This window comes from Aulonocara sp. 'chitande type north' Nkhata Bay, linkage group LG17 (assembly GCF_057382095.1).
Source record: "Aulonocara sp. 'chitande type north' Nkhata Bay isolate Kocher_YH1m ecotype deep benthic linkage group LG17, A_spYH_male_GT1.1, whole genome shotgun sequence".
Classification (NCBI taxonomy): Eukaryota; Metazoa; Chordata; class Actinopteri; order Cichliformes; family Cichlidae; genus Aulonocara; species Aulonocara sp. 'chitande type north' Nkhata Bay.
This window is the reverse complement of record NC_141360.1, coordinates 8,025,411-8,037,829: the sequence shown is the minus strand read 5'-3', so window position 1 is coordinate 8,037,829 and position 12,419 is coordinate 8,025,411. Positions and strand designations below refer to the sequence as shown.

At 42.1% G+C, this 12,419-nt stretch overlaps 1 protein-coding gene across 1 annotated transcript in view; it reads left to right on the top strand.

The window, feature by feature from the left end:
• The window catches only part of ap1m3 (adaptor related protein complex 1 subunit mu 3), a 35,199-nt gene extending 22,854 nt beyond the window's left edge, over nt 1-12,345 (top strand). The window contains exons 7-12 of the mRNA XM_086269127.1: nt 2,361-2,503; nt 3,523-3,594; nt 3,878-4,036; nt 7,870-7,995; nt 8,556-8,631; nt 11,293-12,345. Of these exons, the coding sequence (XP_086125253.1) occupies nt 2,361-2,503; nt 3,523-3,594; nt 3,878-4,036; nt 7,870-7,995; nt 8,556-8,631; nt 11,293-11,315 (599 nt within the window). The 3' untranslated portion in view covers nt 11,316-12,345. The remainder of the gene's footprint in view (nt 1-2,360; nt 2,504-3,522; nt 3,595-3,877; nt 4,037-7,869; nt 7,996-8,555; nt 8,632-11,292) is intronic.
• Nucleotides 12,346-12,419: the final 74 nt, after the last annotated feature.

Here is a 12,419-nt window from a genome sequence, read left to right as displayed (position 1 = left end):
TTCCTCCTCTGCTTTGCCTTCATTTCTTCCCCCCCCCTACTGTTTCTAGTGAAGGGGAAAGGCTCCTTCACTGTCTACCCTCTTTGCCTCTGCGTTAATCCTCACCCCGGGCTACAGCCCTGCAGATGAAAGGTGAGGGTCCGCGGCTATCCTATGCAGCCCACAATCCCCCTGCTGTGTGTAGGAGTCTGGGAAATAGCATATCCTCAGAAATAATGATCAGAAATAATGATCAAACAGACGCACTGGCAGATGCAAACACACACACACACACACACACACACACACACACACACACACACACACACACACACACACACACACTGTTAAATATTAAAAAGTGTTTTGCACTCTCATCTCCTGCAGTTACATTTTACATATCATTTCCCAGTCATTGGATTATCATAGTTGCTTGGTTTGTACTTTTTAGTCACAGCTTGATGCAGACAAAAAAAGAAAGAGGAAGTATAAATCATTTAATGCTGCCCTCCGCTGGTAGAAGTCCAGAACTGTCACCACACGGAGCTGAAATAACCATAACACAAGTCACTCCTGTGTTATTTACTGACTGAAAGCAAGCAAACAAAATCATTTCTATCCCTTGAATGTCCACAGCTGCTCGCATATTCTCTAAGTAATTCAAAATTCTCTCTCAGTGGCCTCAATGGCTTGTTTAAAGTCAGTGGAGTTTTAGGTTTTGAGACTGTGTGGATTGGGTAAAAATGACAGACGTTTTCAAAGCTAATCATATTATGAGCTGCAGGCTACTTTGCGTGCAACTAACAATTATGTTGTTATCAGTTTGCACTCTTATCATTTTCTTAGTTAATCAGTTTCTCCACAAAATGTCAAAGACTCATAAAAATGCCCAAGGTGACAGCTTTTAATTACTTACGTTTATAACTGACAATCAAAAATGGAGAGGTATGTTGTTTACAATAATATACATCAAACATTAGACTAACCAATCTTCACATTTAAGGCGATTAAATATTCCTTTGGCCACTCGAAGCACCATTAAGATGCTTTAGGCATTTATCAGTTGTCACTATAACGTCTTTTTTCCCCCCACTGTGTGACAGTGGACAGAAAAACAGATTAGGTTGCTCTTGTCTGCTACTGTGCATTAAAGACATGCTGAGAGTGGCCGTAAGGGTGAACCACAGGGGACACTGCTGCATCTTCAATCCTCCTCTGGCATGTGCACGCACACCTGTCTCTTCTTTGGGCCCCGAGGTCCAGGGAATGACAGACAGTATCCTGTATGACCTTTCATTGCTTGTCTTGATAACGCTGCATACAAGTGTGTGTGTGTATGTGTGTGTGTGTCTATGGTAGTGGCATAGAAGGACACAAACAGGAAGCGTTTCCTGCTTTTTCTTGACCAGGAGTGTTGGGTTCTCCATGGCATCCACCTTTCTCCACTTTCACATTATAAAATGTCACACACACAGACACACACAAAATCAATAGAGAAACAAGCGCAGTACACAAATCTGCAAAACGGGCATGCATAAACACATGCACGAACACCAACTCACGAGGGAGGACAGTGAAGAAGAATACACACAGAATACACAAATACGCACATCCACACACAGGCAGGCACATTCCCTCTGACAGGCCTCAGTGCTGGTCCCGGGGTTGCATTCTGAGCAGGTGAAGCCTTAGCTCACTATTGAACGGGGGATTTAGCTGAAGGCTCACAGGCCCACAGTCATTACAGCAGTTTTTCACCACTCTGCACCCTCAATTAACCACGGCAGAGGTGAGCATCAGGCGTTCTCCAGCAGGCATCAGAGGCTGCCATGAAAGAGATTCCCCTTACAGTGTAACTGATTACTGCAACAGTGCAAGTGTGTTCACTCTAGGTAGCAGCTTTAACTTTGAGAGTGTTTTTGTGCCGAGTCTATTCAGGGATTTTCTTTTTTAATGGTTTTGCTTTTGTGACTTTAATATTTTGGGGGGCAATTGGCTACATAAAAAAAAAAATCTGAATACATGGAGGCATTATTGTCACATTTGAAATACTAAATAAATTGTTATAAACAATAGCAGGTGTGACTATATCAGAAGTCATTCATATCGCTTGAATGTCTGCAGAAATCAGTGAGTTTCATTTGGGGGGATGATGGCAGCAGGTATTAAATACAAACTGTGTGCTTGTGTGTAGCAGCAAAACTAATTGTTTAGTGGAGGATGAGAAGAAGGCACTGTGAGCTGGTAACACACTGCTTTCAGTGTGTGTTTGTCTGAGAGAGAGAGAGATGAAGTGAATGTTTGTCAGTCATCATTACCTTGACCTTGATTTCCCCAAGGCTGTGTACAAAGCTCTCAATCTTTGTGTGTGTTTGTGTCAGGAGAGAAGAGCAAGACAGTGGAGCTGGAGGATGTGAAGTTTCATCAGTGTGTTCGTCTGTCACGCTTTGAGAACGACCGTACCATCTCTTTCATCCCCCCTGACGGCGAGAGCGAGCTCATGTCCTACCGCCTCAACACTACAGTGAGGACACATAAACGTTATCAAAAGAGCACATTCTTTTCACATTAGGTCAAATGACATGACAACCCAAAAAGTGTCTTTATTTTATTGTTTTGTACTCTTTGATGTTCATTTTTGTTGTATTAAGCTATCTACTTATAGTGAAGCTTGCTGTTCATAACTGATCTTCACAGTCATAGTAAATTGGTAAAGTTGTTAACATCCAACACTTTAAAAGACTCAGTTTTAAAAATAACATTACCCAGCTCTTTTTGGTCAATCGCAATAAAGAAGTAAAACTTTCACTCCTTTAGTGTACTTGAATGGACATTACTGTATCTGAGTCGCTGACTGTATTTATAAAAAATAGATGGAGCCTCCACAATGTTACCCAGTGGGGTTGAAGCCTTAAGCCTTGTTGGAGTGACCTTTTTTTTTTTTTTTTTTTTTAGCTTTGTTAGCAAGGTGCACCCATAAGACAGTATTGGTGTATTACATATACACAGATAAATAGTGATTATTGGTAAAGAAATATCAAACCACAAACTTTATGTCAGTACAGTTAGCAGCACATCAGGCCATATTATTTGACATTTAACTTTGATTAAGATGCTCTAAAAAGGACCAAGGACCAACAAAACTCAAACTAGCTGATGTCATGCCTAGCAGGTAGCTAGTGGCTAAGGGCACCTCACCTTTCATTCAAAATGTTTAAGTACTTCTGTTGGTCTTCAGCAGCTCAGCCAATAGTTTCTGCACAAACAAATACTGTTAGGAAACCTGGATAAAATAATTATTCCAGTTACTACGAGATGGCATGATGAGACTTTAAAACCAAGACAAACACTCCCCTGAGTCTTTGAAAACCAGGATAAAGTGACTGGATGTGTGAATGTTATTTACAGCCTTCTGCAAGCACAGCCACAGCACTGTTTGTCTTGTTATGATGTGTGCAGCGATGCACTCGATTGTGCGCTCGGTGCATTTCTGACCTTGTGTCCACTCTCTGAATCCCTCGCTGACCTCTGGATCTCTGACAGGTGAAGCCTCTCATATGGATTGAGAGTGTGATTGAGAAGTTCTCTCACAGCCGCGTGGAGATCAAGGTTAAGGTAACGATGAATGACACACAAATATATGAATGCACACACATAGAGCAAAATGCACCATATGCTGATCTGGGTTTAAAGTGCATTAGTGCCTTCACTAAAGCTGATCTATAATTTATGACACATTCAATGGATTGCTGTTTGCCATCTGTTTGTTCGCAGTGTGGTGATGCAAAGTAACAACACTGTTGCATAATTGCAAGGTCTTATTTGAATTTGTGCATGTGCTTTTTGTTATAAAGATCTTTAATGACGCTTGAACTCTGTTCTCTGACATCATCTGCAGGCTAAAAGTCAGTTTAAGAGCCGCTCCACTGCCAACAACGTGTCCATTCTGGTGCCGGTGCCCAGTGATGCTGACTCACCCAAGTTCAAGACCAGCACAGGCAGCGCCAAGTGGGTGCCTGAGAAGAATGTGGTGCAGTGGAACATCAAATCTTTCCCTGTTAGTGTGGCCTGTAAACAAAATATATCATGTTGTCATTACTGATATTTTCTCACAGACACTCACAGGCATAGCGCTTCTCAACAAGCAGCAATAAATAATAGATTAAATCAAATAGACTGAAAACGACAGACATTCTTTAGCTGTTTTGGAAAAGTGTTTTCCATTTATTCTTTTATTCATACAAAATCAAATATTAGTCCCTTAAAAGTAAATACTGCCCAGAGAGTGAGCTGCCTCGACCGAGGTTTGCGTTCTGAGAGTGCTTCCTGTTTATACTATAATTCATATACTCTGATCTATGTTAGACACATGTGTCCATTTTTCAAAACGTACAGCAGATGGCGCAAATTCTGCTTTTGCTTTAAATGTAGTGGCTCAGGACCAACTATGGATCCACACTATATATATATATATATATATATATATATATATATATATATATATATATATATATATAAATAAAAAACACCCAGCACGCCCCTGCGGGCGGTTTATCCTTCAAGCTCGGGTCCTCTACCAGAGGCCTGGGAGCTTGAGGGTCCTGCGCAGTATCTTAGCTGTTCCCAGGACTGCGCTCTTCTGGACAGAGATCTCCGATGTTTTTCCCGGGATCTGCTGGAGCCACTCGCCTAGCTTGGGAGTCACCGCACCTAGTGCTCCGATTACCACGGGGACCACCGTTACCTTCACCCTCCACATCCTCTCGAGCTCTTCTCTGAGCCCTTGGTATTTCTCCAGCTTCTCGTGTTCCTTCTTCCTGATATTGCTGTCATTGGGAACCGCTACATCGATCACTACAGCCGTCTTCTTCTGTTTGTCTACCACCACTATGTCCGGTTGGTTAGCCACCACCATTTTGTCCGTCTGTATCTGGAAGTCCCACAGGATCTTAGCTCGGTCATTCTCCACCACCCTTGGGGGCATCTCCCATTTTGACCTCGGGACTTCTAGGTTATACTCGGCACAGATGTTCCTGTACACTATGCCGGCCACTTGGTTATGGCGTTCCATGTATGCCTTGCCTGCTAGCATCTTGCACCCTGCTGTTATGTGCTGGATAGTCTCTGGGGCATCTTTACACAGCCTGCACCTGGGGTCTTGCCTGGTGTGATAGACCCCAGCCTCTATGGATCTTGTACTCAGAGCTTGTTCTTGTGCTGCCATGATTAGTGCCTCTGTGCTGTCTTTCAGTCCAGCTTTGTCCAGCCACTGGTAGGATTTCTGGATATCAGCCACCTCCTCTATCTGCCGGTGGTACATACCGTGCAGGGGCCTGTCCTTCCATGATGGTTCCTCGTCTCCCTCCTCATTCTTGGGTTTCTGCTGCCTGAGGTATTCACTGAGCACTCGGTCAGTTGGGGCCATCTTCCCAATGTATTCTTGGATGTTCCTTGTCTCATCCTGGACTGTGGTGCTGACACTCACCAGTCCCCGGCCCCCTTCCTTCCGCTTAGCGTACAGCCTCAGGGTGCTGGACTTGGGGTGAAACCCTCCATGCATGGTAAGGAGCTTTCTTGTCTTTATGTCAGTGGCTTCTATCTCCTCCTTTGGCCAGCTTATTACCCCAGCAGGGTACCTGATCACGGGCAGGGCGTATGTGTTGATGGCCCGGATCTTGTTCTTACCATTCAGCTGACTCCTCAGGACTTGCCTGACCCTCTGCAGGTACTTGGTGGTTGCAGCCTTTCTAGCGGCCTCTTCATGGTTCCCATTTGCCTGCGGGATCCCCAGGTACTTGTAACTGTCCTCTATGTCTGCAATGTTGCCTTCTGGTAGTTCAATCCCCTCAGTTCTGACTACCTTCCCTCTCTTTGTTACCATCCGACTACACTTCTCCAGTCCGAACGACATTCCAATGTCATTGCTGTATAGCCTGGTAGTGTGGATCAGTGAATCGATGTCTCGTTCACTCTTGGCATACAGCTTGATGTCATCCATGTACAGGAGGTGGCTGACAACTGCTCCGTTCCGTAGTCGGTATCCGTAGCCAGTCTTGTTAATGATCTCACTGAGGGGGTTCAGGCCTATGCAGAACAGCAGTGGGGACAGAGCATCTCCTTGGTAGATCCCGCACTTGATGGTAACTTGTGCTATGGGCTTGGAGATATATATATATATATATATATATATATATATATATATATATATATATATATATATATATATATATATATATATATATATATATATATATATATATGCTCCCCTTTTCCCAAGTGATGCTTTGAAAGCAGAGCAGCAGCTGCTTGATGCACTTCTACATAATCCTGAAACAGAATATCTGTCAGAAATGAAGATGTGTTGTGACAAATATTAGACAGCAGCCATTTATCACTTTATCGCCAACCTCCCAGCATACAAAACCAGACACAATCACATCTTATCTCCCCTATTTTCCACTTTGTTTTCAGTTTGTGTCAGTTTCTGCTCTGTAGGCTCCTCAAAGGAAATTTAACTGGCTTGAAGCTGAGGTTCTTTTATCTGTCAAGTCTTGATATCCCCTTTTGTAATTCATTACACATCTAATATGTCAGGGAGGGTTAGCAATTGCAGCTGTAAAGTATAGTTGACTAACTTGCGTGTGACTGTGCAGAGGATTTTTCCATCACTCGCAACCTTTGTACCCTGTAAAAGGACGTATTCTCTCCAGTCTCGAGGTTTAGATTGAGGAAACAAACAGAAAGCGGTTATAGAGAGCGCTCATCCACAGTCAACCAGCTGTGAGCTCCACCCAGCTACGTCTGACTCTGTTTTTATAAACACCAGAAATGTTTATGCAGCATTTATAAGTCAATTTGCCTTCAGCTATTTTATAAGCATGAATATATGTATCTTTGACATATTTATCATTTATTGGATATTTCTTATCAGCCTTAAGCGAGGGCAGAGCTGATAAGGTTTCCCATAGCAACCGTATAATGACAAGAAAAAATGTTTCATAATCAGTTCAACAATGAGGCTTTTTTTTTTTTGTTTGCAGTTATTTCGGTTTGTCGGTTTATTGAAGTTTAGAAACGACATTACCAAATGATTATTATGCTTAATCAGCTTCTTCCTGTGACAGATGGGTTGCTGCATGAATGCACAATTTTCCGCCACAGTTAGAATAGTTATTTTAAAGCAGAGTGTTTCTGTGTTTGGGCTTCTGCCTGAGCTCTTCTCTTCGGTTCGATGTGGGCAGGGTTCAGGCGGACAAAGGTGATGTCACATACAACAGCGTTTCAAAATTGTAATGACACTTGTGTTGTTTTTTTTCCTTTGTTGCCAGGCTACTTGTACAGAAAAAAAGAAATTCACTTGCACAGTACTAGTGAAGCAGAATAGATTAGTTTTTGTTTTTTGTTTTTCTTATTTTTTAACAAATGAACAAGAATGCTCCAGTTGTCGCTTCATCACTCTAAAATCAATCCATCCAACCGTTAGCTTGAGCTGCTTATTATTTAAAAAGGTCCTCGGGTGGCTGGAGCTGGAACCAATCCTAGTCGACTTTGGGTGTAACAGGAACACCCAGGTTAAAGTCAACAGTAAATATATTATATTATGTGGTTTATATTATAAACCAAGTGAATAGGAGGCTTCAAGAAAGTCGAGCCAGAGAACAAACTTGCATGTGTTTAATATAGTATATGCTAAATCCTAAAAAAAAAACTATATCTGATTCACCTTGATATGATAAGGTAGTTGCCTCGTGTGGCTGTGTGTATTAACTGGAATGGGACGCCCCCTTGAGACATGAGCTTTATAAATGGCATCATCCTAAATTTAAGAGTTTACCTAACAGACCCAATAACAGCTCTGTGGCCTTTTCTCTTTTCTGTTTGGCTGTCTAGGGGGGTAAGGAGTACGTGATGCGAGCACACTTTGGGCTGCCCAGCGTGGAGAGTGACGAGCTCGAGGCAAAGAGACCAATCACAGTTAATTTTGAGATACCCTATTTCACTGTGTCTGGGATTCAGGTAGGAGATGACAACGCACCGTTTGCCTTCACTGCCTCCTTGTACAGCTGCATTCTGTAAAGTAAAAATTATTACTGGATTAAATGGATAACTTATTAAGTCATCTTTTAAGTTTATGGCAACGATCTCCTTACACACTTTGTCTCAATTCACTCCTTGTTGAATTTAAACCATAGAGCAAAACTACCTTCACATTCCAATGTCTTTGATATTTAGGTCATTTATAAATGAGCTCTACCTGACTACATTAGAGTTCACATGTTTCAATTTTACCTTCTCTCTTTTGTTACAACCCATTAAAAATGAGACATTTTTTAGTTCTTCAGAATGTCTTTTATTTCTTCAGTTAGTGAGAAGAAAAAACAATCAAAATGTGGAGATCTGTGGTTTTCGCTAGATAGAAGGCATTTATATCTGCTGTAAATGAACTGACAGAAAGCTACCTGAGCGCACAGTCTGTTTATAGTAAACTGTAATGTCAAACCACTAAAGAAAATGAGGGTTCATAATGTGTTTGAATGAGTGAAATAACTGTAGTTAAAATGTCAATGTTCCCCCAGGTGCGCTACCTAAAGATCATAGAGAAGAGTGGTTACCAGGCGTTGCCATGGGTGCGCTACATCACGCAAAGTGGAGGTGAGAAAATAACGCAGGGAAGTGGAATTCATTACAACTCACCCTTAAAAACAAACACAAACACTGCAGATTGGCCACTTAGGACCACTTTTTAACTGGAAATGCTGCTGCTCTGATTTGGCAGCACGGTTGATGAAGTTTAAGAGAATTTTACAAATACTTTTTGAAGGATGAAACTTTCATGTATGACAGAGCTGCAAATGTCTGCATCTGTGGTTTGAAAGCCCTTGGATTTAAAATTGCATTTCTCTCATTAAGTAATAATGTAGTCAAAGTAGTCATCATATCGAGAATCATTTTTGTTTTTAGGAAATTGTTCTCAAAAGTCTAGGCAATCAGGGAAGCAAGAATAATTATTCTAATTTAAAACATATTCACAATTTTCAAAAATACTCATTCTTAGCTTTGTCCAAATAATAGCATTAAGATAGTTGGGGGTAGCAGACCTGTGACAACATGGACCTCAGGTGGTTAAGGTTTCAGATAAAGATAACTGAAAAGCGTTTTTTTAAGGTCATTATAAGCTAGAGGAAAAAAGAAAAAACACAGTTTGCTTCATCAGGACTGTGTGTCTCATCTCATCCACAGCTAATTTGAAAAAACCATCACATAAAACATGACAATTAACATCAAGTGTCGGAAGACTACACGGTGCATATTTTGAACTTTTTTTGGATTCCAAGTTGGTGTTCCTAGAAAGACAGAGGAGTAAATTCCCAAGAGAGATCAGAGTCACAACCGGTCTTACTGCATCAGTATTCAGTGTGTGTCCCTCGAATGAACCCAGCTGGATAGCATCTATCATATCTATTACCTGGCTCTATCACCACGAGCCATGTCATCAGGGGCTTAGAGTGACAAAATGCAGGTTGCCAAGGATAGAAACCTTCTGGCTTCTTCGAGGCTTAGGTAGCGTGTTTAATGTCCAACTTTGAACAGAAACAGCCGAATTTCTGCAGCAACGTTAGCACCTGGGATCTTGAGATTCAGTTGCTGCCCTGGGAATGAACCCACATCCGTCAGCTGCTGACAACAAGGGCGACAAGGACCAAGAAGTGTTTGTCAGCTTTGAGCTTGTTTCATCCCATTAACCTGAGATGTTACCTGCAAAGCATGTTGAAATAAAAAGCAACACCTTCGCCCCAAACACACACATGTCATTTGAACAGGTCAGTTTAAAGCTGCAGTGTATTGATGAGACTGCAGCAAAGTCCTCCACACAGGCTCATGGGTTTCAGTGGGGACGCAAATGGTAATGATATGGAGATGGGAGTCCAGTACCTCTGCTGGACAACCGCCAGAAATCTTCAAGTTTCATACCTGCTATCTGCCCCAGGAATGAACCTGACTGCATTACATCAATCATATCCATTACCTGGCTTTGTCAGGGATGAGTCAGGGGATGCAGAGGTTGAATGATACCACAGGGTGCCAGGAGGCTCCCAGGGTGGCAACTTGGCAAATGCCAAGGTTACGATCACCTTGCTGTAACATCAGCAGAGAAGCAAAGGAGAGAAAGCGAGAGGGATCGAAAGGAGAAAAGACGAGAACAAGTTAGAGAAGGAAAGGGGACGAAGTTTGGGTGACTTGGAGAGATGGCTATTCCCTTTCTCTTACTGTTAACATCAGCAGCACACAGAGGGAGACGGGCGCGATCACATTTCACTCGACACTACAGGCAGACACTCTCACACTGATTAAATAATACCCTGATGCTGTGTACTGTAGCTAGTGGCTCATTAATGATTGATGAACAGGCATTTGCTTGTACTGTACAGCAGTAAGTCAAAGTGATGACCACTAATATCTGACTGATCAGGTGATGATGCACATTAGCTGGATGTTTAACATGACACATCACTGATCCAGGTTGTCACTGGATCCGGTTCTTGATATCATAAAGGACTGCTTTATTTCAGTGGAACCACATCTGCCCCCGTCTCACCCTCTGTCTAGCATCCTCCTCTGTCACACCAACCCTCTGCATGTCCTCCTTCACTACATCCATAGAGAATCTTCTCTGTGGTCTTCCTCTTCCTCCTTCAGGGCAGCTCCATCTTCAACATCCTTTACCCAATATATCCCTCTTCCCTCCTCAGGTCCTGCCTGTCTTACTTTCTCCACTCTTACTTTGTAAATGAACCATCTACTTTTAGTTAAGCAGATATTTAATCCCCCTTTTTTCTTGCTGCTATTACCAACATATCTGTGCTCACCCTGACCCCTGGAAACACCCTAAACTCACCTCTTTCACTGAGTTGTTGATATTTAACTCACCATCTTGTAAGTATTATGTGCCAAACTCTGGGAAACTATTCAAAGGCTGTGTTGTCAGGATTTTTTGTTGTTTTTTTTATTTAATATATATATATGAGCATGGTTCAGTTAACACACACTCTGTATTCTGTGCCACTGATATTTACCTTAAGTTCAAGTTCAAAAGAGTCAAAACAAAAGCGCATAACATATGCAAATGGGATGTTCGCATACTTCTGTTTCATCTTTTTTGTGACACCTCCGGGGGTGCACACGTGCATCGTAATTATTCTGTACACCTTGTTTTGAGATTTAATGGCACCATTATAAAGTGGTAGTGATGTGCAAGAGCACTGAGGGGAAGCAAGCTGCACGTTAATGCTCTGCTGTTACGTCTCTTGGCAGATTACCAGCTCCGGACGAACTAAAGGGCACAGACGCTGCTAGACGAATGGATATTTTCTTTCTCTGTCTGTCTTCGTCTCGCCTCCATTTCTCCAGATTTCTCTCTGCAGCGGACAGCAGAGGACAAGTGCAGGAGGACAATTTTTTTTTCCTTCCCCTTACACTGAATGGCAACAGGACGTCATCCCTTCCTCTAAAACTAACTTGACTCAGACGGGAAAGTGTGGTGCAACACCTCTGACCTGTAATTTCTATTTCAGATTCCTCCGGTCTTCAGTAAAGCGTAAATAATAAACTGAGCCTCACTCTAAATGAACATGGAGGGCTCATTTAGAGTGAAGTTTCTGGACTCATTTTTTTCTAGTTTTCTTCAGAAAGGGAAAAAACATGTTATTGTAGTTTTCGAAACATGGTCAATTTGGGCTGCTCAGCTTGTCCAGTGGCTTTCTGCTGAGTACTATGTAATCTGACTGATTATGTAGTCCCAGTGTACAGCAGCTGTGATTGTTTATCACCACTTGTTATTTCTTTAAGGGCCATAATGTTGCAGACTGGTGATTTTTCTCTATATTGAAAAATGCCAAGTACTCAAGTTACATGTGGTTCCAGGCAGGATCTTAGCTTCAACACAAAACCAGTCAGCATCTTTAACATTCGTCTTTCTCAATCACTCCTATGACCCGTCCTTCATATTCAGTGGTTGATTTTTGTCCTCTCGGAGCATGTTTTTTTTCTAGAACCTCTGTGTTAAGATATAATAGAACATTAAGATATAATAGAACCATACCAAATATAAAAACATCTATTTATAAATAGACGCAGGCATTGCCCCCAAAAATGCCTGCGTCTCATCAGCCCTAGCACTGTGAACTCCAGTGCACTGAAATTAACACCAGCAACCAGATCAATGATTAATAAGGCACAATATTGTCAGAGGCATCGGCAGTGTAACGCGACACCGTCGACACACTCTCATGGGGCCTGTAACCTTGTCCTTGTGCTCAAAATCAGCTTCCAGCTCTGAGCACATACTGAAGGAATGAAAAAGGTGGGGGGGGGGTTTGGGGGTTTCTTTTTTTTTTATCCTTATATCTGTTGTTTATACTGTAATCACTAATCACTGCCAT